The sequence below is a fragment of the Apodemus sylvaticus genome, chromosome 2 (assembly GCF_947179515.1).
Source record: "Apodemus sylvaticus chromosome 2, mApoSyl1.1, whole genome shotgun sequence".
Classification (NCBI taxonomy): domain Eukaryota; kingdom Metazoa; phylum Chordata; class Mammalia; order Rodentia; family Muridae; genus Apodemus; species Apodemus sylvaticus.
In genome coordinates this window covers 153,530,846-153,554,389 of record NC_067473.1, presented here as the reverse complement: position 1 = coordinate 153,554,389, position 23,544 = coordinate 153,530,846, and the positions used below count along the sequence as shown (strand labels likewise).

General features: G+C 39.8%; 1 protein-coding gene across 1 annotated transcript in view; it reads right to left on the bottom strand.

The window, feature by feature from the left end:
* Positions 1 to 313: 313 nt before the first annotated feature.
* LOC127679148 (alpha-2-macroglobulin-P) overlaps positions 314 to 23,544 on the bottom strand; it is a 50,605-nt gene continuing 27,374 nt past the window's right edge. Inside the window, exons 23-36 of the mRNA XM_052174768.1 lie at positions 19,551 to 19,634; positions 18,701 to 18,877; positions 18,287 to 18,374; positions 17,354 to 17,510; positions 17,015 to 17,089; positions 16,027 to 16,207; positions 14,471 to 14,694; positions 11,361 to 11,576; positions 11,074 to 11,201; positions 4,327 to 4,417; positions 3,446 to 3,514; positions 1,262 to 1,364; positions 788 to 829; positions 314 to 444 (exon numbers count right to left, since the gene is read on the bottom strand). Of these exons, the coding sequence (XP_052030728.1) occupies positions 428 to 444; positions 788 to 829; positions 1,262 to 1,364; positions 3,446 to 3,514; positions 4,327 to 4,417; positions 11,074 to 11,201; positions 11,361 to 11,576; positions 14,471 to 14,694; positions 16,027 to 16,207; positions 17,015 to 17,089; positions 17,354 to 17,510; positions 18,287 to 18,374; positions 18,701 to 18,877; positions 19,551 to 19,634 (1,652 nt within the window). The 3' untranslated portion in view covers positions 314 to 427. The remainder of the gene's footprint in view (positions 445 to 787; positions 830 to 1,261; positions 1,365 to 3,445; positions 3,515 to 4,326; positions 4,418 to 11,073; positions 11,202 to 11,360; positions 11,577 to 14,470; positions 14,695 to 16,026; positions 16,208 to 17,014; positions 17,090 to 17,353; positions 17,511 to 18,286; positions 18,375 to 18,700; positions 18,878 to 19,550; positions 19,635 to 23,544) is intronic.

Genomic DNA, 23,544 nt, shown 5'->3' with positions numbered 1-23,544 from the left:
AATATCAACATACCCAACTTTGTATTTCTGGTCAAGTCAGTCTCTAACTAGCTTAAAAAACATTTACTCTTTGGCTCTTCCTTAAGGCATCTTTATAACTGAACATACTTCTCTCTCTCTGAGCTATGATCCAATACCTTTTGCCTGTCCCCCATCTGATAAATCCCATTTAAACCATTATCACTGTATCACCTTTTGGTATTCTGAATTACTTCCATTCCTGATTTTTATCAGTTTGTATTGGGTATTAGATGTGGAAGCATGAAAATGTGAAAAAAAATTATGGCTGAATTAATGAGGTAATGTTGATGGATAGATATGAAAAAATGGTTTATTTATCAAATGTCTGGAAATACAAAAACCACTGTTTTTCTTATGAAGTCTTAAGAACAGAGCTCTGGCGAAACACTTCCTATTCACAGTGTCCTCAGGCATTTCCATAATCTGTAGTAGTAGAAAGAAGAGAAAATTAAGACAGGCTTGGGTTTCCATGAACAAATGATATCCCTTCCTCTAAGTCTGAACAGCATGGTGTCCAAGACAACCCAATGAATACAGGAGGAGCTGAGACCAACTGCTGCTAATCACCCAATAAGCTGTGTGGCAAACTAACTGAGGGTTCAAGAGGCATCTCGCCTCTCCAAAGGATACATTTTCTATAGTAATATGTAATCTAAGCAAAATGATTCCTAAGAAGAATATCTTCCTGAAATTTTATAGAGGAGGAAATTTGGGAGACAAGCTAGAGGAATTTTGGTTGCCCTTTAAAAGAATGCGAACTGCTTACCTGCACTGCAGGGGGCACTGTATTTTGCAACTGCAAACTCATCTGAGTAAAAAAGAAAACAGAAATAATCGCATCAAATGATGTCACTATGGGCACCTACGTTTGCACCAGACATGCCCACATCATTCCCCTAATCCACTGCTTGCTGCTGTGGGCACCTTCCAGCTACTGTGAGCCACATTTCACCTGACTCCTGACAGTCAGTAGTGGTACATCCTTAAATCTCATACTGTCCTACAACTGGCTCATCTGACAAAAAGTTAACTCTGCAACTACTTTGGTTTTTTTCTGGCTGATGGGTTTAAAATGTGCTTTCTTCCACAGAAGCAAGGAGATAAAAGGAGCAGGGCTCAAACCTGAAGGAGACAACAGGAAGTGATGAGAAGCCAGGGTGACTTGGCAGCCTGGCACGTTCCTATGTCTTAGTTTCTGTGTTCAGAATTGAATGTCTCTGTTCAGGCTGCACTCGCTTACCTTTCTCGTAGTAATCGTAGACTTTCACTACAGCTGGCTTCAGGTCTCTTACCGGGATATCTTGCTGAACCGTGAAGGTCAAGGTCAACGTCTGATTTGACACCTGGAAATCAAAAGGAGCTAAATGACTTCTTGGAACCTTTCTTTTCAAGTTGATTGGCTGAATAGTACTCCACTGTGTATATATACCACATTTTTTGTATCCATTCCTCCGCTGAGGGACACCTGGGTTCTTTCCAACTTCTGGCTATTATAAATAGGGCTGCTTTGAACATAGTGGAGCATGTGTCCTTATTACATGCTGGGGAATCCTCTGGGTATATGCCCAGGAGTGGTATAGCAGGGTCCTCCGGAAGTGATGTGCCCAGTTTTCTGAGGAACCACCAGACTGATTTCCAGAGTGGTTGTACCAATTTGCAACCCCACCAGCAGTGGAGGAGTGTTCTCTTTCTTCACATCCTGGCCAACACCTCCAGTCTCCTGAGTTTTTAATCTTAGCCATTCTGACTGGTGTAAGGTGAAATCTCAGGATTGTTTTGATTTGCATTTCCCTAATGACTAATGATGTTGAGCATTTTTTAAGATGCTTCTCAGCCATCCAAAGTTCTTCAGGTAGAAATTCTTTGTTTAGCTCTGTACCCCATTTTAAATAGGGTTATTTGGTTTTCTGGGGTCTAATTTCTTGAGTTCTTTGTATATATATTGAATATTAGCCCTTTGTCAGATGTAGGGTTGGTGAAGATCTTTTCCCAATTTGTTGGTTGCCGATTTGTCCTTTTGATGGTGTCCTTTACCTTACAGAAACTTTGTAATTTTATGAGGTCCCATTTGTCAATTCTTGATCTTAGAACATAAGCTATCGGTGTTCTGTTCAGGAACTTTTCCACATGTACCAATATCCTCAAGGGTCTTCCCCAGTTTCTTTTCTATTGGCTTCAGAATGTCTGGCTTTATGTGGAGGTCCTTGATCCATTTGGAGTTGAGCTTAGTACAAGGAGATAAGGATGGATCAATTTGCATTCTTTTGCATGCTGACCTCCAGTTGAACCAGTACCATTTGTTAAAAGGCTATCTTTTTTCCACTGGATGTTTCAGCCATCAAGGTGGCTTTGTCGAGGATCAAGTGGCCATAGGTGTGTGAGTTCATTTCTGGATCTTCAATTCTGTTCCATTGATCAGCCTACCTGTCACTGTACCAATACCATCAAGTTGAAATCACTTGTGGTTTTATGGGGTGAGGATTTTATCAGCCGACAGTACCTTGCATGGTTTAGAAAACCCCCAGAGTAAATGGGAAATTGCCCCAAATGACTTCTTAAATGTTTAACATACCTTGGCAAGTCCATATACCTTAATTCAGGGTTCAAATCCTTCTTAATGTTTCGAACCTTTAGTAGGGTTCCTCATTATTTCATTGCTACTTAACTGTGATTTTGTTACTGCTATGATTGTAATGTAAATATCTGGTATCCAGGATAATCAATATAGATGCCCTCCCACAACGGGGTTATGACCCAAGTAGACTTAGGACCTACTGCCTAAGTCAACACCAGCACATGGCTCTGTTCATGAGGAGGAATATAAACATGATTTCAGTTTTACTATCTAGTACATCTTCATTTAAATTTCAAAGGCTTAGTACAGTTTTCACTTTCTGACTTGTAAAAATGCCGATACAGACCCAAAGAATTCTATAAAAGACAAACCACTGCCGCTTTGTCAACAGAAATTCCTAGCAATAGAGGCTTGAACAATTACACTTTCTTTTCAATTATTGGTTCATGGATGGACTGCTGTTTTGATATCACATGGCCCAAGTGCCAGCTGAGATTCATGGTCTTTTCCTCTCTTATACTGTTGATGAAGATGATGATATAGTGACTGACTGATCATAACAATCAGTTCCCTGCATTATTCAGTAGCTCTGAGCTAAATGGTTGATACAATGAAAGCCATTATAATAATGTCTTATAGGTCCATGGAAGTATTCATATCCCAGGAGTATAGTGTGGCTTGTCTATTCACAGGCTCAGGTGAAATATCTCCAAAGAGAAGAGAGCTACAGTGATATTAGATTCTCATGTCTCTAGCATGAATGTGAGGACTCTAAAACACAGACATGCACTTCCCATATAGTTCCTAGAGGACTATTACATATGTGCACATAGGTGGGCTGGGTCTCACCTTATCCAAGTAAATAAAGATGTGGTTATTGCTGACTTCTGTCCGGCTCACATGCACAGATCTTTCAAGCTGAAGAAAATGGATACATCACAAATGTTAACAAACAGATGAAACTCCTGGAGAATCCAGGAAAAAATGAGATTACTTTATTATCAAAATATCCTTAGGTTAAAATTTCTTCAAAGGTCCCTTATAAAGAAAAAAGTAAAAATGAAAGATAATTTGAATGATATAATAATACTATTACTATGTCATATGAACACACATGTAAGGTTGACTTTTCCTAAAGAAAGGGGTTATCCATCACTGAATGGTCGATTCTGAATTATATGTTTACAGGCAATAAGAAATGGACGTAGCAGGTTGTGTTTTATATTTATGTTTGTATATACATATATGTACATATATATATACATATATATGTACACACACACACACACATATATATATACATATATATGTATGTACACACACATATGTAATGATAATTAAGAAAAAGAGGCCATAGAGTGAGTAAGAAGGGGACATGGGAGGGGTTGGAAGAAAGAAAGGAATGGGAGAAAATGATGTAACTATATTTTAATTAACATAAAGAAAATGATTTACTAGTTTCCCCAGTAGCCATGATGTCTAAACAATAATATACACACAAGCACAATCACACTTTGTTTGGACAAGGCATAACTCTTTTAAGACTTAATGTAACATTATTTTAATAAATAATATATAAAATGAAATGTACTATCCTGGGCTTACAGTGAACATTCTCTATTAATGTGCCATCCTGGGCTTACAATGAACATACCCTGTTAATGTGCCATCCTGGGCTCATAGGGAACAAACCATCTTAATGTGCTATCCTGGGCTTACATTGAACATACCATTTTCACTGTTGGTTTCAAGGGGATGAAGCCAGACACCATCTTCACATCAGCAATTGCCATGTTGGAGTCAGAACGGTTTCCAATGTAACTGAAGGTTCAGGAAAGGAAGAGTTATGTTTTCCCAAACTAGTAAATAATGAATTTCTATGTCTGTATATTGTATACCCTATGGTTCTACAAAGTTCACATAAGGCTTTCCGATATTTCTCTCTGACGACTGAGCAGGTGGGTAAGGCCAAGAGTGCAGGGAACACAGGAGTGGCAGCTGTGTTCCCTTCCAGTCTCCATCTGCACCCAGGAGCTGGGCTGAGCCACAGCACAGGGGACAGCTGGCCACCCAGGGGTGCTGAGACAGTCTTGCAGGCCCACAGGAGGAACTAGCACCAGCCAGAGACAGCGGGACCAACTAACTCCAGAGATAACCAGATGGCAAAAGGCAAACGCAGAAACATTACCAACAGAAATCAAGACAATGTGGTATCATCCGACCCAGTTCTTCCACAACAGCAAGTCCTGGATACTTCAACAGACCAGAAAAGCAAGATTTGGATTTAAAATCACAGCTCATGATGCTGATAGAGAGCTTCAAGAAGAACATAAATAATTCCCTTTAAAAAATACAGGAGAACACAGGTAAACAAGTAGAAACCCTTAAAGAATTACAGGAAAGCACAACCAAACAGGTGAAGGAATTGAACAAAACCATCCAGGATCTAAAAATGGAAGTAGAAACAATAAAGAAATCACAAAGGGAGACAACTCTGGAGATAGAAAACCTAAGGATGAGATCAGGAATCATAGATGCAAGCATCAGTAACAGAATACAATAGATAGAAGAGAGAATCTCAGGTGCAGAAGATGCCATAGAAAGAGTTGACACATCAGTCAAAGAAAATGAAAAATGCAAAAATCTCCTAACCCAAAACATCCAGGAAAACCAGGACAAAATGAGAAGACCAAACTTAAGGAATATAGGAATAGAAGAGAGTGAAGATTTTCAGCGTAAAGGGACAGTAAATGTCTTCAACAAAATTATAGAAAAAAAACTTCCCTAACCTAAAGAAAGAGATGCCCATGAACATACAAGAAGCCTACAGAACTCCAAATATATTGGACCAGAAAAGATATTGCTCCTGTCACATAATAATTAAAACACTAAATGCACTTAACAAAGAAAGAATATTAAAAGCAGTAAGGGGGAAAAGGTCAAGTAACATATAAAGGTAGACCTACCAGAATTACACCAGCCTTCTCGCCAGAGACTATGAAAGCCAGAAGATCCTGGGCAGATGTCATATAGTCCCCAAGGGAACATAAATGCCAACCCAAGCTACTATACCCAGCAAACCTCTCAATTACTGTAGATAGAGAAACGAAGGTATTCCATGACAAAGACAAATTTACACAATATATTTCCACAAATCCATCCCTTCAAAGGATAATGAATGAAAAACACCAACAAAAGGAGGGAAACTGCACACTAGAACATGCAAGGAATTACTCTTCTTTTAACAAAAAAAAGAGAGCCACATAAACATAACTCCACCTCTTATAACAAAAATAACAGGAAGCAACAATCACTTCTCCTTAATATATCTTAATATCAATAGACTCAATTCTTCGATAAAAAGACATAGACTAACAGACTTGATGCATAAACAGGACCCAACATTTTGCTGCATACAGGAAACTCGCCTCAGGCACAAAGACAGATACTACTTCAGAGGAAAAGGCTGTAAAACAACTTTCTGAGCAAATGGCCCCAGGAAACAAGATGATATAGCCATTCTAATATCGAATAAAATCAACTGTCAACCTAAAGTAATCAAAAAAGATAAGGAAGGACACTTACTCAGCAAAGGAAAAAAATCTACCAAGATGAATTCTTAATTCTGAACATATATGCTTCAAATACAAGGGCACCCATATTCATAAAAGAAACTTTACTAAAGCTCAAAGCACACATTGCACCTCACACAATAATAGTAGGAGACTTCAACACCCCACTCTCATCAATGGACAGATCAGGGAAACACAAACTAAACAGAGAAACAGTGAAACTAATAGAACTTGTGAACCAAATGGATTTAACAGATAGCTATAGAACATTTTATCCTAAAACAAAAGAATATACCTTCTTCTCTGCACCTCATGGTAATTCCTCCAAAAGTGACCAAATACTCAGTCACAAAACAGACCTCAACAGTTATAAGAAGATTGAAATAATTCCATGCACCCTATCAGATCACCATAGATTAAGGTTTGTCTTCAATAACAACAAAAACAACAGAAAGCCCACATACACATGGAAACTGAACAACTTTCTATTCAACAATAACTTGGTCAAGAAAGAAATAAAGAAAGAAATTAAAGACATTTTAGAATATAATGAAAACAAGGGCAAAACATATCCAAACTTATGGGATACAATGAAAGCAGTGCAGTATGAGAAGAAAACTCATAGCTCTGAGTGCCTCCAAAATAGAAAATGGAAAGAGCATACACTAATAGTTTGAGAGCACATCTGAAGGCTCTAGAACAAAAAGAAGCAAATACACCCAAGAATAGTAGATGGCAGGAAATCATCAAACTCAGGGCTGAAATCAACCAAGTAGAAACAAAAAGAACTATACAAAGAATCAACCAAACCAGGAGCTGGTTCTTTGAAAAAAAACAAGATGGATAAACGCTTAGCCAAACTACCAGAAGACACAGAGACAGTATTCAAATCAGCAAAGTCAGAAATGAAAAGGGAAACATAACAGCAGATACTGAAGAAATCCAAAAAATCATCAGATCCTACTCCAAAAGCCTATACTCAACAAAACTTGAAAATCTAGATGAAATGGACAATTTTCTAGACAATACCAAGTGCCATTGTTAAATTAGGATCAGATAAATGATCTAAATAGTTCCACAACCCCTAAAATAATAGAAGCAGTCATTAATAGTCTCCCAACCAAAAAAAGCCCAGGACCAGATGGATTTAGTGCAGAGTTCTATCAGACCTTCAAAGAAGACTTAATACAAATACTCTTCAAACTATTCCACAAAACAGAAACAGAAAGAACACTACCCAATTCATTCTGTGACGCCACAATTACTCTGATACCTTCTGATACCTAAACCACACAAAGGCCCGACAAAGAAAGAAAACTTAAACCAATTTCCCTTATGAATATTGATGCAAAAATACTCAATCAAATTCTTGCAAGCCAAATCCAAGAACACATCAAAATGATCATCTACCATGATCAAGTAGGCTTTGTCCCAGGGATGCAGGGATGGTTCAATATATGGAAATCCATAAATGTAATTCACTGTATAAACAAACTCAAAGAAAAAACCCACACGATCATTTCATTAGATGCTGAAAAAACATTTGACAAAATCCAGCACTTCTTCATGATTAAAATCTCCAGAAAGATCAGGAATTCAAGGCCCATACCTAAACATAGTAAAAACAATATGCAGCAAAACAGTACCCAACATCAGACTAAATTGAGAAAAACTTGAAGCAATCCCACTGAAATCAGGGACTAGACAAGGCTGTCCACTCTCTCCCTACCTGTTCAATATAGTACTTGAAGTCCTAGCCAGAGCAATTAGACAACAAAAGGAGGTCAAAGGAATACAAATTGGAAAGGAAGAAGTCAAAGGATCACTATTTGCAGATGATATGATAGTATACTTAAGTGACCCAAAAATTCCATCAGAAAGTTCCTAAACCTGATAAACAACTCAGCAAATTGGCTAGATATAAAGTTAACTCAAACAAATCAGTAGCCTTCCTCTACTCAAAGGATAAACAATCAGAGAAAGAAATTAGGGAAATGATTTCTTCAAGTCTCTGAAGAAAGGAATTGAAGAAGATCTCAGAAGATGGAAAGATCTCCCATGCTCATGCATTGTCAGGGTTAATATAATAAAAATGGTCATCTTGCCTATAGCAATCTACAGATTCAATGCAATCCCCTTGAGAATTCCAACTCAATTCTTCATAGACTTAGAAAGTTCAATTTCCAAATTTATCTGGAATGACAAAAAAAACCAGGATAGTGAAAACTATTCTCAACAATAAAACAACCACTGGCAGAATCACCATCCCTGACCTCAAGCTCTACTACAGAGCAATAGTGATAAAAACTGCATGGTATTGGTATGATGACAGGCAGGTAGATCAAGGGAGTAGAATTGAAGACCCAGAAATGAACCTACACACCTATGGTCACTTGATCTTTGACAAAGGAGCTAAAACCATCCTGTGGAAAAAAGACAGCATTTTCAACAAATGGTGCTGGGTCAACTGGCAGTTAAAATGTAGAAGGATGCAAATTGATCCATTCTTATCTCCCTGTCTGTACAAAGCTCAAGTCCAAGTGTATCAGGGACCTCCATATAAAACCAAATATAATGAATCTAATAGAAAAGAAAGTGGGGGAAGAACCTGGAGCACATGGGCACAGGGCAAATTTTCCTGAATAGAACACCCATAGCTTATGCTCTAAGATCATGAATTGACAAATGGGACCTCATAAAATTGCAAAGCCTCTGTAAAGCAAAGAACACTATCAATAGGACAAAATGGCAACCAAGTGATTGAGAAAAGATCTTTACCAATCCTATATCTGATACAGGGCTAATATCCAATATATAAACAAAGAACTCAAGAAGTTAGACTCCAACCGGGTGGTGGTGGCGCATGCCTTTAATTCCAGCACTTGGGAGGGAGAGGCAGGCAGATTTCTGAGTTCGAGGCCAGCCTGGTCTACAAAGTGAGTTCCAGGACAGCCAGGGATACACAGAGAAACCCTGTCACAAGAAAAAAAAGAAAAAGAGAAAGAAAAACAACAACAAAAATAAAGAAGTTAGACTCTAGAGAACCAAATAATCCTATTAAAATGGGGTACAGAGCTAAACAAAGAATTCTCAACTGAGGAATACTGGATGGCTGAGAAACACCTAAAGCAATGTTCAACATCCTTAATCATCAGGGAAATGAAAATAAAAACAGCCCTGAGATTCCACCTAACACCAGTCAAAATGGCCAAGATCAAAAACTCGGGGGACAGCAGATGCTGGAGAGGATGTGGAGAAAGAGGAACAATCCTCCATTGCTGGTGGGATTGCAAGTTGGTACAACCAATTTGAAAATCAGTTTGGCCGTTCCTTAGAAAATTGGATATAGCACTACCTGAGGACCCAACTATACCACTCCTGGGCATATACCCAGAAGATGCTCCAACATGTAACAAGGACACATGTTCCACTATGTTCATAGCAGCCTTATTTATAATAGCCAGAAGCTGGAAAGAACTCAGATGTCCCTCAACAGAGGAATGGATACAGAAAATGTGGTACATTTACACAATGGAGAGTTACTCAGCTATTAAAAACAATGAATTCATGAAATTCTTAGGCAAATAGATGGAGCTAGAAAATATCCTGAATGAGGTAACCCAATCACAAAATAACACACACAGTATGTATTCACTGATAAGTGGATATTATCCAAGCTTGGAATAGCCAAGATACAACTCACAGATCACATGAAGCTCAAGAAGAAGGAAGACCAAAGTGTGGATACTTTGATCCTTACTGGAAGGCGGATGAAAATACCCATGGCTCATAGCCAACCAATAGACTGAGTATAGGGTCCCCAAAGGAGAAGCTAGAGAAAGGATCCAAGGAGCTGAAGATGTTTGTAGCCCTGCAGGGGTAACAATAATATGTACCAACCAGTACCCCCAGATCTCCCAGGGACTAAACCACCAACCAAAGAATACACATGGAGGGGCCCATGGCTCCAGCTACATATGTAGCAGAGGATGGCCATTTCAGACATCAATGAGAGGAGAGGCCATTGTCCCTGTGAAGGCCTGATGCCCCAGGATAGGGGAATGCCAGTCAGGAAAGTGGGGAGAAGGGGTTGGTGAGCAAGGGGAGGGGGATGTTATAGGGGGTTTTTGAAGGGGTAATGAGGAAAGGGGATACCAACCATTTGAAATGTAAAGAAAGCAAATAGCCAATAAAAAAGAGAGAGAGAAAAAGGCTTTTCAAGGATCCTGAAAAATTGGCATGTATTAGAATTTGGATAGAACTGAGTAAATCCACAGAAACCAGATCTAGAACTGTAATTCAAGCCTGTGGTCTCAGGTCTGTGTCTTAAGGAAGCTTGGCAGGTGAAAAGCCCTGGAGGGTTCTAATCTGTTCTGGGTTTCCTGTTACTCTTACTTTATCACCAGTTTTCCTAGGTAGAGCAGCAAGCCAAGTCACCAAAGCCTTATAGGTACATGTTTGTGAATTCTGTGGCCACTTGACCCCTGTATGTACATGCATGTGGTTTTCCATTATACCATTCATGACTACATTGACTTATTGACAGCAGAGTTATATAATGGAAAAGACACTACTTTCTTTTATTTAAACCTTCCAAGAATCTTTTTCTGTAAAAATCAAGGTTACTAAAGCATTTCATTACATAGGAGGAATTCAAGTAATAGACAAAGATGGTGTTGCTTATTTATTTACTATCAGGAGTAAGTAATCATTCGAAGGAATTAACTTCTGAAGGCAAAGGGCTGGCAATTTAGCTCCATCATCGGGAAACTCAATTTTACCAACTTAAAAGAATACCTTATTTTTAAAATCGATCTAGATATTTGCTACCAAACAGCTTTGTTTAGTGATAAGTGCTGGTAAAAAGATGGTTTGTTTTCCCCAGATTATGAAAGTTGGTCTTACCTGATATTGAGTGAGATCTGGAAGCTGGTGTGAGCTTTGTGATCCTCACACGTCCCAGGCAGAGTCTGCACCACCAAGGCAAATGGGAACTCCTCCTCTCTTGGGAGAACACTGTATTTCAAGGATGTCTGTGGCACGTTAAAGACAGGCGACTGTTTTTTCCCTTTCCTGGAGATTCCCCTCAACTCCCTCATCTCTTTCTCTGACTTGTCCATTTGCTTGCCTGAGTTCTGACTTTTTACAGGGAGAACAATCCTGGGACCCTCCCTCCTCTGCCCAATTCTCACCTGGAGGTAGACACACCCTTCTCCTGTCACCTTCGCAGTGTAATCCCCAGGCACAGTTGGCAATGTGACTCTCTGTAGTAATAATTGGTTGTCATTGTTCATTTGGAATTTTGTAGAAAATGAGCCTGAAGAAATGGTCACCTGTGCAGCTTTCTTAGCTCTTGTGAAAGTAGCTGCCCCGTATCTGGATAGAGCATGGAGAGCCACTACCGTGTCCTGAAAGAGAACAGGGTGTCTCACTCAGATATTGCTACATCCTGAAGTGATCAGTTGCCCAGAAGTCTGAGGCTTAGGCCCTATGGTGGTGGTTTTGGACAGCGAATCAAAGCTAGTAGGAGGCTGTTCCAGTTTCAATGAAAATATGAGAGACTCTCAGGACTCAAAGGGAGGGACTTTGGTTGAAGTACTCCACAGTGAGGACAGGGAACTTTTAGAGTCCACTTCCAGTGGAGGGACAGGACATCAAGTGGAGGGAAGCCGTACCACAGTCAAAAGCTCTGACCCAGAATTGTTCCCATCTGAAGGAACTACAGGACAAAAATGGAGATGAGCATAAAAGTCCAGTAACCCAAAGTGGGATTCAGCTCAAGGGGAGATCTGGGGTCCTGACACTGTTCCAGATGCTGTGGTGTTCTTGCAGACAGGAGCCTAGCATGGCTGCTCTCTGAGAGGCCCAGCAAGCAGCTGAAAGAGTCAGATGAAGATATTAGCATCCAGCCAATGGATGGGAGCCAGGATCCCTTGTGGTTGAATTGGGGAAAAGCTGGAAGAAGCTGAAGAGGAGGATGCCACCATGGGAAGACCAGCAGTCTCAACTGACCTGGACCCCAGAGATCTCTCAGACACTGAGCCACCAACCAGGCAGCATACACCAGCTAATATGAGGCTTCCAACACATATATAGCAGAGGACTGCCTAGTCTGGCCTCAGTAGGAGAAGATGCACCTAACCCTCGAGAGACCTGAGGCTCCAGGGAGTGGGGAGGCCTGGTGGGGTGAGGGTGGAGAATGGGGACATCCTCTTGGAGATGTGGGGAGGAGGTATAGGATGAGGAGTGGTAGAGGGGCAGACCAGGATGAAGTCTGGACTGTAAAAAAGGATTAAAGAACAAAAAAAATTAATTAATTAATTAATTAATTAATTAAAAAAGAGAAAACGTAACCTAATATATTTGAACACTTGTCCATTTCCATGTTGGTGGCACTATGTGGGGAATTTTAGATGGTGTGGCCTCGCTGGAGGGAAAGTATGCCACTGGAGGTGGGTTTCAAGAGTAAAAACCTTGCATTATTGCCATTTAGCTTTCTGCTCCATGCTTGATTATTGCTCCATACTTCAAAATTTGAGTTCTTAATATCTAGCTCCTGCCACTATATCTGCCCTGTGCCACCACTCTTCCTCTTCCTCTTCCTCACCAAGAATGACTCTTACCTGTTTGAAACCATAAGTCAAAAAACCCTTGCCTTCCATAAGTTGCCTTGTTTGTGGAGTTTTATCACAGCAACAGGAAAGTAACTAATACAGAGGTGAGATTCAGTTCTGATGGGAACCCCAGCTCATTCTTGTGAATAGGTTGTTACAAAAAGCACAACCCTCACCCTACCCAGATCTCTGGCTTCCTGCTTTCAAATAGGATATCACGTTCCCACATCCATTCCCTTCATGGCTATCCACTATAAGGTAAGAAAGCCTTCAGACAAGGCAACCTGCACCAGAGCCTTATTTCAAATGTTCACATGTTCTCTGGACTCTGGGTATCAAAACCTGTAAGCTAAATCAGCCTCCTTGCTTTGTAGATTTACTCTCAGAAATTTTGTTATGGAATGAAAGACACCAACATAGGTATGAAAACCTTCATTTTCCAAAGCTGTGTTAGTGGTCACAAGGGTTTTAGTTCCCTATTTTTGGTTATCTTCCTCCTTTAAAGATTGATTATAACCTACAGGTGTATAACAGGATCATGACATCACATATATGCTCTGGGTTGTATATCCTACAAATACATCAGTAAATTGATTTTGATCTCCCCCTCTATAAAGGTTTGTGACATGGAATGTAGAAACTATCTGTAAGTGGGAATGGAGTACTTAATTGGCATCGGGTATTTATTTGTGATGTCCCTTTGATCACTGTGATCCTATCTGCTGTTTCCCAGCCAGAGCTTGGTCTGGCCCCCTTTCCAAATTAAACTCTTTTCTGCTGACAAGAAGCCAAGGACTTTTATAACTGTGCTCAGAGCCAGACTTTCTCCACCAGAAGTGAAGGGGCTCATTATAAATGTCCTCCTGACGCACTGCTGTTTTGACATGACTCTCCCATTTCATCAAAAGACCACGTGTGCTCACCTCCCCCTGCTATGCACATTCTCAAAGCCACTGGCACTGAGCCGCAAGAGAATACTTAAAGAACAGATTTCTAAAAAAGAAATAAAAATATTTTAAATAAAATAACTCATTTTTTCTCATGTGGGAAAGGTAATCTTACTTTTTAACACAATAGAAAAAGACAAGGTTGTATTTCTCTATACACTCCTTTCACTTACACAAGATGTATGTTCACATCGACTGTCTCTGAAAATAAAGCCTCTTCCTGGCACATACTGATGAATTGCTTAGGTGTATGAATATGGAGTTGAGCTTGAGAGATTGGTTGAGCAAAGACATCACATTATGTTCCTAATAAACATATTTTTGTATACTAAGAGGTGTCTAGAGACCATCAAAAGGGTCTAGTTTAAACATGGGCCTACAAATGGACACATCTTTAAGGAGAGAAAGTTGAGTTAGGGTACCTATTAACAGCTCAAAAGAGAATCTTCGCCTTCAAGAGGAATGATAGTTAATTTTTTTCTTCCTTCTTCTGGTGTTCTACTACTGCTGTGGGCACATATATTTGTTGTTGAAATGAAGAGACCATGATAATGCAGGGCTGTGGTGTGGGGTGCCATTGTTTGAGAACTCTTTTTAGCTGTTTTTGAATTTCTTTTTATTATCTCTGTATATTAATGGTCCTCTAAGTCACCTTCATTGTTTTTCTTCTCATGTGTGTTTTTCGTCAGCAAACCCCTCACTAACTAAAGGTGAAGTAAAATGTTTTAGCCAATCACTGACCTGGGTGGAAGAGAAGCCGCCATGGGAATTCTGTTGCTTCATGAGCCACTTCACGATGAGCGTTGCAGCTATCAGGTCCTCTTGGGTTGGAACCAGCTCAGTGGTAAGATAAGCCAGGAGCACATAAGCGGTCATCTCTACCTCAGCCGAGGGAGCCTGGGCTTGGTACCAGAGATCCGTTGGCGCGCTGGGTTTCTGAGGTCTGGTCCAGTGGACAGAATTGTCTAGAGATGGGAAAAGAAAGCTTATGAGCAACTAAATATTTGCACTTAACTGTTCAAAAGCATCCAAGACAGAGCTAAAGCAAAGATTGATTTTCAAAGGTCATCCTTCAATCCTTAAAGAGATAACAGTCCCTATGGTGTAAATGTGAATTCGACATTTCAATCCAGGCAAGGCAGGGTAGTGTTGGTAGAAAGATGGGCCCTTTAACTTATGACTGAAGACAGTTACTACAGTTGTGTGGTGGGAGAAAGTAGGTATTCTCTCCCTATATATCATAGGCTGTAGGTATTCTCTGCTTCAAGAGTCTAGCCAGCATTGTTAGATTTCTTGTAAAGCCCTTCCCTAGGAGGCTCTTGCGAATATCACCAAGCACATGAAATGATAAACAGTTTATACTTATTAGATTGTGAAAAAAAATGACTGTTGTCTTCAAAATAGCTGACATGGCTGTTAAGGATTGGAAATGAAAAGGACTGTCATGTAAAGCCAGTTTGAGAGCAATTTGAGAGCAATTTGGCAATATTCAGCAAAGGAAAAAAATGTGCTGTCTACAGTGAGTGCTTACGCTTCTAGAAGTCTAACTTGGAGAAGCTGGCTCGTGCACAGAGGGATGGGCACCTGTGTCAGCAAACAAGAATTCTAACATAGTGGTACATATCTATAATCCCAGTACTTGGGATTGTACTGAGGCAGGAGAATAGTGACTTTGAGGCTAGTTTAAGCTACCTAGCAAGACCTTGTCTAACAAAACGAAGAATGAAAATCAATCAACTGCTACTAGGGAGGTTTATTTGCCTAATCGTACACCTAAAAATCAAAAGGAAAGCAAGCTCCTGAAATATCACTGGATATGAAAGTGCATATGTAAAGATGGACACTTTACAAAATTAAAAATATTGTTTATGGATACATATGTATTAAATACATATTAACATTCATTAAAATATACAACATTCATCATGTGCCACAGACTCCACTAAGTCTTGACATTCAATGGGCAACCCTAGGGGCAAACAGTGTCCCTGTTTCCTGATGAAGGAATAGAACCATCAGTAACTGGGTAGCTTGCCTGGCTTCACACGAACAGTTCATTTTGGAGCAAATCTCCAAGACTGAGCTTCTCACTGTGACACCTGATGCTTCTTATTTTTTTGATACGTGATTTCATGTTTAAAGTCCTAGATTTTAAAAATAGATTCTACATGGAATAGACAGGCATGTCTAGATGATGGATGGTGGATAGCAGAGAGGACAGATCACAAAAAGCAGAGTAGGGAAAGTCTGCAATATGCTCCACAGGATGTTGGCAGAACGAGCTCAGAAGCTCTCACCTTCTTTTACAGCCTCCTCATCGAGTGATTTCAGTATCTCATTCTTGGTGTCCTGGTTACCAGCAAGGGCGAATGCATATGCCAAGAGCGCCTTAGTGTAGACATGGCAGCCACCGACTCCTCTCCTTACTGACTTCCAGGCTGTGTCCAGACAAAAGAGGGCGTTGCGGACAACAGGATGCTGCGAACAGGGAGCAGAAGGGAGACGGCCATGTGAAGCAAGGTGCTGGAATTCCCAGGTGAACAGAGTAGACCTGGAGATAAGAAGGTTTCCCAATTCATTCTTATACATTGAAGAAGCAGCACCTAACCAAGGCCCAAGAAGTATCACAGAAGAGGCAGAAAGAATGTAAACGTCACAGGATGGGGAGGAGTGTTGTGACATGCTCTCTTCTGAATGTGGCATGGCCATCACATTCATGAGCTCGCAGTAGCTGGGGCTACCTGCATGAGACACACGATCTAGCCAGCCAATCTTCTGGCATAGAGGGATGGGTGCTCTCAAGATCCTATCCACTACTTTGGATCTTGTGGTATTTGGTAGTTTCTGGAGAAGAGAGAATCATTATTTTTCAAGTGTGTAGCCTCTGATCAGAGGGAGTGGAGATGGTTATAAGAGAGAAACAGCATAGATACCTCCCTCGAAAAATGTAACCCCTTTCCTCTTTGCTGGAGCAAATGGATTTTTTTATTGATATATTTTTATTTACATTTCAAATGATTTCCCCTTTTCTGGGTGCCCACTCCCCGCAAGTCCCATAAGCCCTCTTCCCTCCCCCTGTTCCTCCATCTACCCCTTCTTGCTTCCCTGTTCTGGAATGGTTCTGGAAAGACTCAGTGCAAATGGATTTGAGAAGCATTTGCACTGCATAGAAGGAAAGCAGACACATGCTACACATGCTGTTTGGGAAGCTCAAGTCTCAGACAACAGGCCAGAGTTTTGTTGCATCCAGAACCATCTTTTAATAGATATGGAGGTGATACCTACAGTGACAGGAAGAGACATCTCCAGGAGAGCGATGGTGATGTAGGCAGACAAGGTGACTTCATCTTCTACTCCTCCCTGTGAACGGGCAAGAGGAAGTGATCTGAGTAGTTCTAAGAATTCTATTAACTATTCTTATTCTACCTGCTGTGGCACTTCTCATTTTTAAATACCCCACCCTTCCCCAGACAATACATCACAGTCAATATGAACTCTATCCTCTCTTTCTTGGTGATGTCTAGGTCTTGTTCTTTGGTGGCTCTGTCGGTGACTTCTACCCTATAATCTCTGTGCTCACAGATCTCATAATGGATAAACCAAGACTAGCTCTGCAATACTCACTTTCATGGCATTGTTGAGCAGTGACCCGGAGCTCCGGAAGCAGCCATTGTCCTTCTGCTGCTGGGAGAGCCAGAGGAGGGCTTGGGTGATGTGTGCCTCATCGATGAAGATATATTTTCGAGCCTGAGCAAAACTCTTCAGTACAAAGGCTGTGAGCCTGGGTGATGTGGGAATGATCATACATTTGCTGTTACAGTGATTTTAGAGCCACCTCACACCAAACTGCTTTGCGAGTCCCTTCATAACACTGAAGAAGAATCTAACAGGAATTGGTGTGCACTGGAGATGCCCTCTCACCTAGTCTCTGGGAGAAGTATTCTAGATGTAGAATTTGCCTTAACCATAATAGAGAATATATAGCTTTCTGACACACTTGTTTTTCTTAGCTCTTTGAGAAGATAAAACAGCATGGGATGGTTCTTGAACCTCTTCTTGGAATGTTTCTTGCTATGTACAGATTACAGTATCCTCACATGACCAATTCTTCTATGTAGTAACTTTGTGTTTGCTTTTACTTAGGAATGTAATAATAAGATTTTGCATCATTCTATCCTAAATTCTTTCCCCTCTAAATGAATTCTTTCTCTATCAAGGTAAGTACAATCCAAGCAAGATAATATCAACTGAAGCTGATATGGCTTATCTAGAAGTCATGTGATATGCTCACTATATCCCTCTAAAACTGTTTTAGAAAAGAAAACGTTGCCACAATATGGCCAGGATGGCTTTTAGGAACACCATTAACACACATATATCTGAATATCAGATTGTCTGCTTATTAATTCTCCAATATTAGTACATTCACTTAATATAACTCACTCTAATTCCAATAACATATGTCTCAACAGAGTTGTTATTGACATAACTAAGGTACTGCATGTAAAGAGCTTGTTCAAATTAAGAGCTCAAGCTCTTAATAAGGTTTTCCCTTACCAGGTATTAGCATGACTCCTGCCAGGTTTCTCCCCAAAGGTGCTGTAGGAGCCATCCCTGTGCTTGTAGTTTAATTGTCTTTGGTAGCCTGGGAGGGAAGGTTAGCAAAACAATATGGCAGGTTCAATATCAGTGGCAGCCAGAAAATTTATCAAAATGCTTGACATCTCTCATAAAACTTTAAAACTGTTTTAAGCAGTTCCACATCCAAAGTGTGCTCTGGGTTCATAATGCATTATTGAAAGTTGGAGAGTCAATACTTTCTATGAAATATACCATACTAGTGTTTTCTATTAGGGTAATGGGATAATATGCAATAGCAGTGATAAATAACTCGCTGAATGAATAAATGACCTCGTTGAACAAGCCAACTGAGACAATACTGTCAACCTTCAACCCTCGTTCAGTACTCACCCGTATTGAGATAGGCAATGGCCTTGGTCTTGATCTCTTGCGTCAGCTGCTCTGTTTCATTCAGATAGTCCAGGACATAGATATTAGGAGCAAACAGAACCATGTTCTGTTCTCCACAGCCGTAGGGCATCTTGAGGAGATCCTGTGTGTTCTGCATGGCAGAACCCAATATATCTCCTAGAAAATGGGAGAGTGGGAAATAATGACATGTAAGATTATATCCGAAATAATTAGCCATGTTAAAAAAAATTGAGTACTTTTACAAAGGGTGCAGACTGGACAACAAAATTTTTGGAATTTATAAATTATTGGAAACAATAATTCAAAGAAGAGAAGTTAAAATTATCATTGAATAAATTTGTGTATGTATCTAAGACAGGGTTTTGCTCTGCAACCTACGCTGGCCACAAACCATGTACCCTTCTGCCTCAGGCTTCCAATGTTGGGATTGTAGGTGTGTACTTCCACATTTTGTTGTTGTTGACTTTTGTTTTGAATAAATATTTATAGAAAAGTAACACCGTATGGACTGAGAAGCTGTATTATTATATTTAAGAGTGTGTGTTGTATATGTCAAAACAATTTGTATAAAAGAGGTAATAATTTAAGGGAAAGTACAAGGGGATACACAGGAGGGGTTGAGGGAAGAAAGGGAAGGGGGAAATGATGTCATTATATTTTAATTAAGAAAATGAAAATTATAAAGTAAAAACAGTCTTTTGTTGTATAAATAGAAACTACAGATAAATGTGTGTGTATGTATGTATGTATACACACATGCACAAATATATGAACAAAAAAAGAAATACAGCAAAAGTTAATGCCCAAATTCTCTAGGGAATGAACTCACCCAAAACCATGACAGAGGCTCTGGCGGAGTCCTTTACCACATCCAATGACAGCTTCAGCGATATCTGCTCAGATACCTCAGCCCCTAGGGCAAGAAGCGTATCAGTCACAGGAAAGGCCATTCTACACTGGATCTTTAGAGATGTTGGTGGCCCAGAAACTAGAATTGTGCCTTAACCACAAGCTACTTCTGAAAAGTTGTTCCTTTTAAAAAATAAAACTTTTTCCCCCTGATCTTAGGGGTTACTGAGCATCAAAGATCTTCAGAATTTCATCTCAAACCTCCTTGATGTGAAGTAGAATTTCCGAACAAGGGGACAAATCAGCGAGAGTCCAGAGCTGGGGGTCCGTGGCAGTCACCCCAGGGTCTGCACAGTGTGTGCAGGACAAGATGAACCATTTTAGTACTCACTCACAGCTTCTCTCTCAAAAGTCATGAAAGGGGAAAAATCCAACAAAAATTCATGTGTATAAATAAGCAAAGAAAACCTCCCTCAAGAGTTCTAAACTCTACAAAAATGTCCCATTTTTTCTTTCTGATGTGAATATGGTATAACTTAATGGGAGGTCTCTAAAATAGGAATGAACAAGTGAATACTACCCAACTCATTAAAAAGAAAATAATTTCTGTATATAAAGATGAAATGGAAAAGTATAATAGTTATTTTCCTTTCATAAACTTATTCCTATATACCCTTTTCACACAGTTAATATCAATCATTTTGCAAGAAAAAAATGCTCTAAGTAAAGCTAAAATAAAAATAAACAGGTGGAAGAAAATATTCTGGCTTGCTGAAAATAAAGTACTAACAATTGGTAAATAAATACATGTGCCATTTAAATCTTTGTGGAATATATGAAGAGGAAAATGAAGGAATTGTGGTGTTTATCATCTCATTCTCATAAAATTAATGTTGAGTTACGGAAGAAGTCAGATACCATAGTTCAGGGTGAAAGAAAACACAATGTGCTCATTAAACAGCCAATACCATTCAACTCAGGTCAAAAGAAACAAAATATTCAAACATCTATGGTCAAATGACATGACAGCATCCCATAAAAATGCCTCAAACAAACAAACAATAGCAAAGTTCAGCTCCTCTTGTAATGACTCAAGACAGGATCACAATATCTCTCAATCCAAAATTTTGGCAACATTTGTAAACAATGGAGGTAGATAAAGATGCTGAGCATATGTTCTGGAAATGTATACTTATAGAAGCACAAATGCAAGGAGGTGCTTGTTCTACTAAAACCAAGACTAAAGAGGATGTGATGAGACAGGAAATCTTAAGCCCCAGCATTTCCTATGCAAGGCCCAGCCAGCATCTCTACAGGGACTAGAGCATCTTTGGAAATTAATTACACAGAAACAAGTCTTAGGTGCCTGGAGGGGGTGTACCACAATGGGAGAAAACCCAAACAAGAAGGGTTAAAGATGGTGCCATTTTAACCACTTCATGTCTGCTTTCTCCAGTCAGCACAACACTTGGCAGAGATCTCCCCAAGCCCAGTTTATACAGGGGAAAAAGACAACCAAGAGTCATCCACCCTAGACGGCATTCTGAGTTACTTCCCGGGGAGCCTACTATGGTCCAACTCAAAGAAAACCTGAGGGCAATGTCACAGTTAGATTACACATATTCAGACGAAGATCTCTATAAGAAAGATCCTATATATAAGCCTAAAGATAACTAGAGAGAAAACCTGGTTAGTAGAAACACAAATCAAATCTAAAAAGGATTAAAAATAACATACAGAAAAACGTCAGTCCACAAAAGGAGACACTGAGAGTGGAAGAAATGGAAGATCTACACAACCAGGAATGGTTAGCACGTGGAGCAGACCTTGCCTGCCAATAACCACCTCAGATGCAAAAGGTTAAGAGTCTCCAATATAAGGACTGAGAATGAATGAATGAATGAATGAATGAATGAAAACAAGATCTAACTAACTAATGCAGCGCTGCAACATAATCACCTTCTCAGGAGCCATATGGGAACAAAAAGAATGAGATAATGGAACTTCTATCATGTAAAATAAATTAAACATATGTGAAAAATTAGAGATATTTATAGAGACTCATTCTTTAAGAGAAAATAACAATTGTAAAAATGCATGTACCTCCAAATCAGAGTACATAGACAAAGCAAATATTCGAGGATACGAAGTAATACAGACTATATTGCAATAATGGAGGGGAATTTCAATACCACACTTCAAAGTATAGACAGATCATCCAGGGAGAAAATGAATTAAGCACTCATTTAAGCAATCTTCTACCTCAGACAGGCCTAACAGATGATTGCAGAGCACTCTACAGAGGACAACACAACACCACTGTTCTTTATGGGGTGGAAGCAATGCTTATAAATTATATTTGTGTGGCCAAGAGAAGTAGGCTCTGATTACCAAGTGGAATATCTTTCTCAGATCTTCTTGGGTACTAAACTTTTCTTTATTCCTTGCTGTCTCCATTTTCCTGGCTCAGATTCCCTCCATAAAATAATAATAATAACAACAACAATAACAACATCAATAAACACATTGCTAACATTTGCTATTTTTTTTTAAAAAAATTGTTCTTTGAGAGTTTCACACATGTTTTAATCATAGTCACATACCCTCAAGTCTCCCCAAATCCATCTTCCTAACACCTAATGCTGTCTTTTTTTTTTCTCCTTTCAATACCAATTTGTTCTGTCCAAATATTCTTGGATGTGTAGTCTTCTGCTAGAGTGTGGTTGATGCTCCAGGGGCTACACTCTTAAGGAAAACTGTCTTTCCTCACCCACCAGCTAAAATCTGCCATTCACATAACAGCTAGAGATTGGGGTTGTATACCCAACACCCTTTTCCATGCTATGATTTGGTCTAGCATGGGCTACTGGGTATGTGCATGCTGTTGCGAGTGCCAGGAGCTCATACATACAGCTTTGCTCTACTGTGACACTGATTCCCTGTAGCTATTCACCGCCCGTGGCACTTACACATTCTGTCCTCTCTTACACAATAATGACAGATTTGGGGGTACGTGCAGTATGTATGTTCCCTTTAGGACTGAGCATTCTACCATCTCTGGTTCTCTGTACTTTGGGCAGTTTGGGTCTCTGTGCTAAACACCATCTATTGCAAATAGAAGCTTCTCTGATGACGGCTGAGTGATACATTGGTCTGTGGTTATAACCGGAAGTCTACACTGAGATGTCATCTTACTTCATTCTGAATACTTAAATAAAATACACAAATGATGACATATGCTGAGAATGGTGAAGAAGGAATGATACTTATTCGTCCCTGGGAGAAATGCAAATTGGTTCAACCACTATAGAAATCATTGTGGAGGTTCCTCAAAAAGGTAAAAATAGATAGATCTTCCACAGGACCCAGCTGTACCACTCTTGGATATACACATAAAGGACTCCATAGAGTCCTACGGTAGAGATACCTGAACATCCATGTTCATTGCTGCTCTAGTCACAATACCCAGGAAATGGAATGGCGTAGATATCCATCAACTAATGCATGGATAATGAAATGTCCATTTACACATGCAATATTATTGAACTATTTAAAATGAAAGGATGGCATTCTGAGGTGAAATGCATGCATTTGGAAATAATCACTCTGAGCAAGGTCATCCAGATCCAGAAAGACAAATGTCACATGTTTTCTTTCACCTGTGGGTATAAGCTTTGAATCTCTGCAATGCGTGTTTTATTTGGAATAGCCACAAACACCAGGAAATGACTAAGGGGCCATGAGAAGGGATTTTTCAAAGGAAGAGAGATAGACTGCACTGATATAAAAAATGATGGAAATAACGGAATAGGGAGGGTTAAGCTGGGGTGGGAGTGGGGCGTAGAGTAGGGTAGAGTAGGAAGTATGAGAAAGGATAAGTAACACTAAAGACATTTTGGAAAAGACCATTTCCAGGGATCACTTCAGTAAGCAGCACACAGGGAAAGCCTACCACCTTCAGGAGCCTTGGTAGC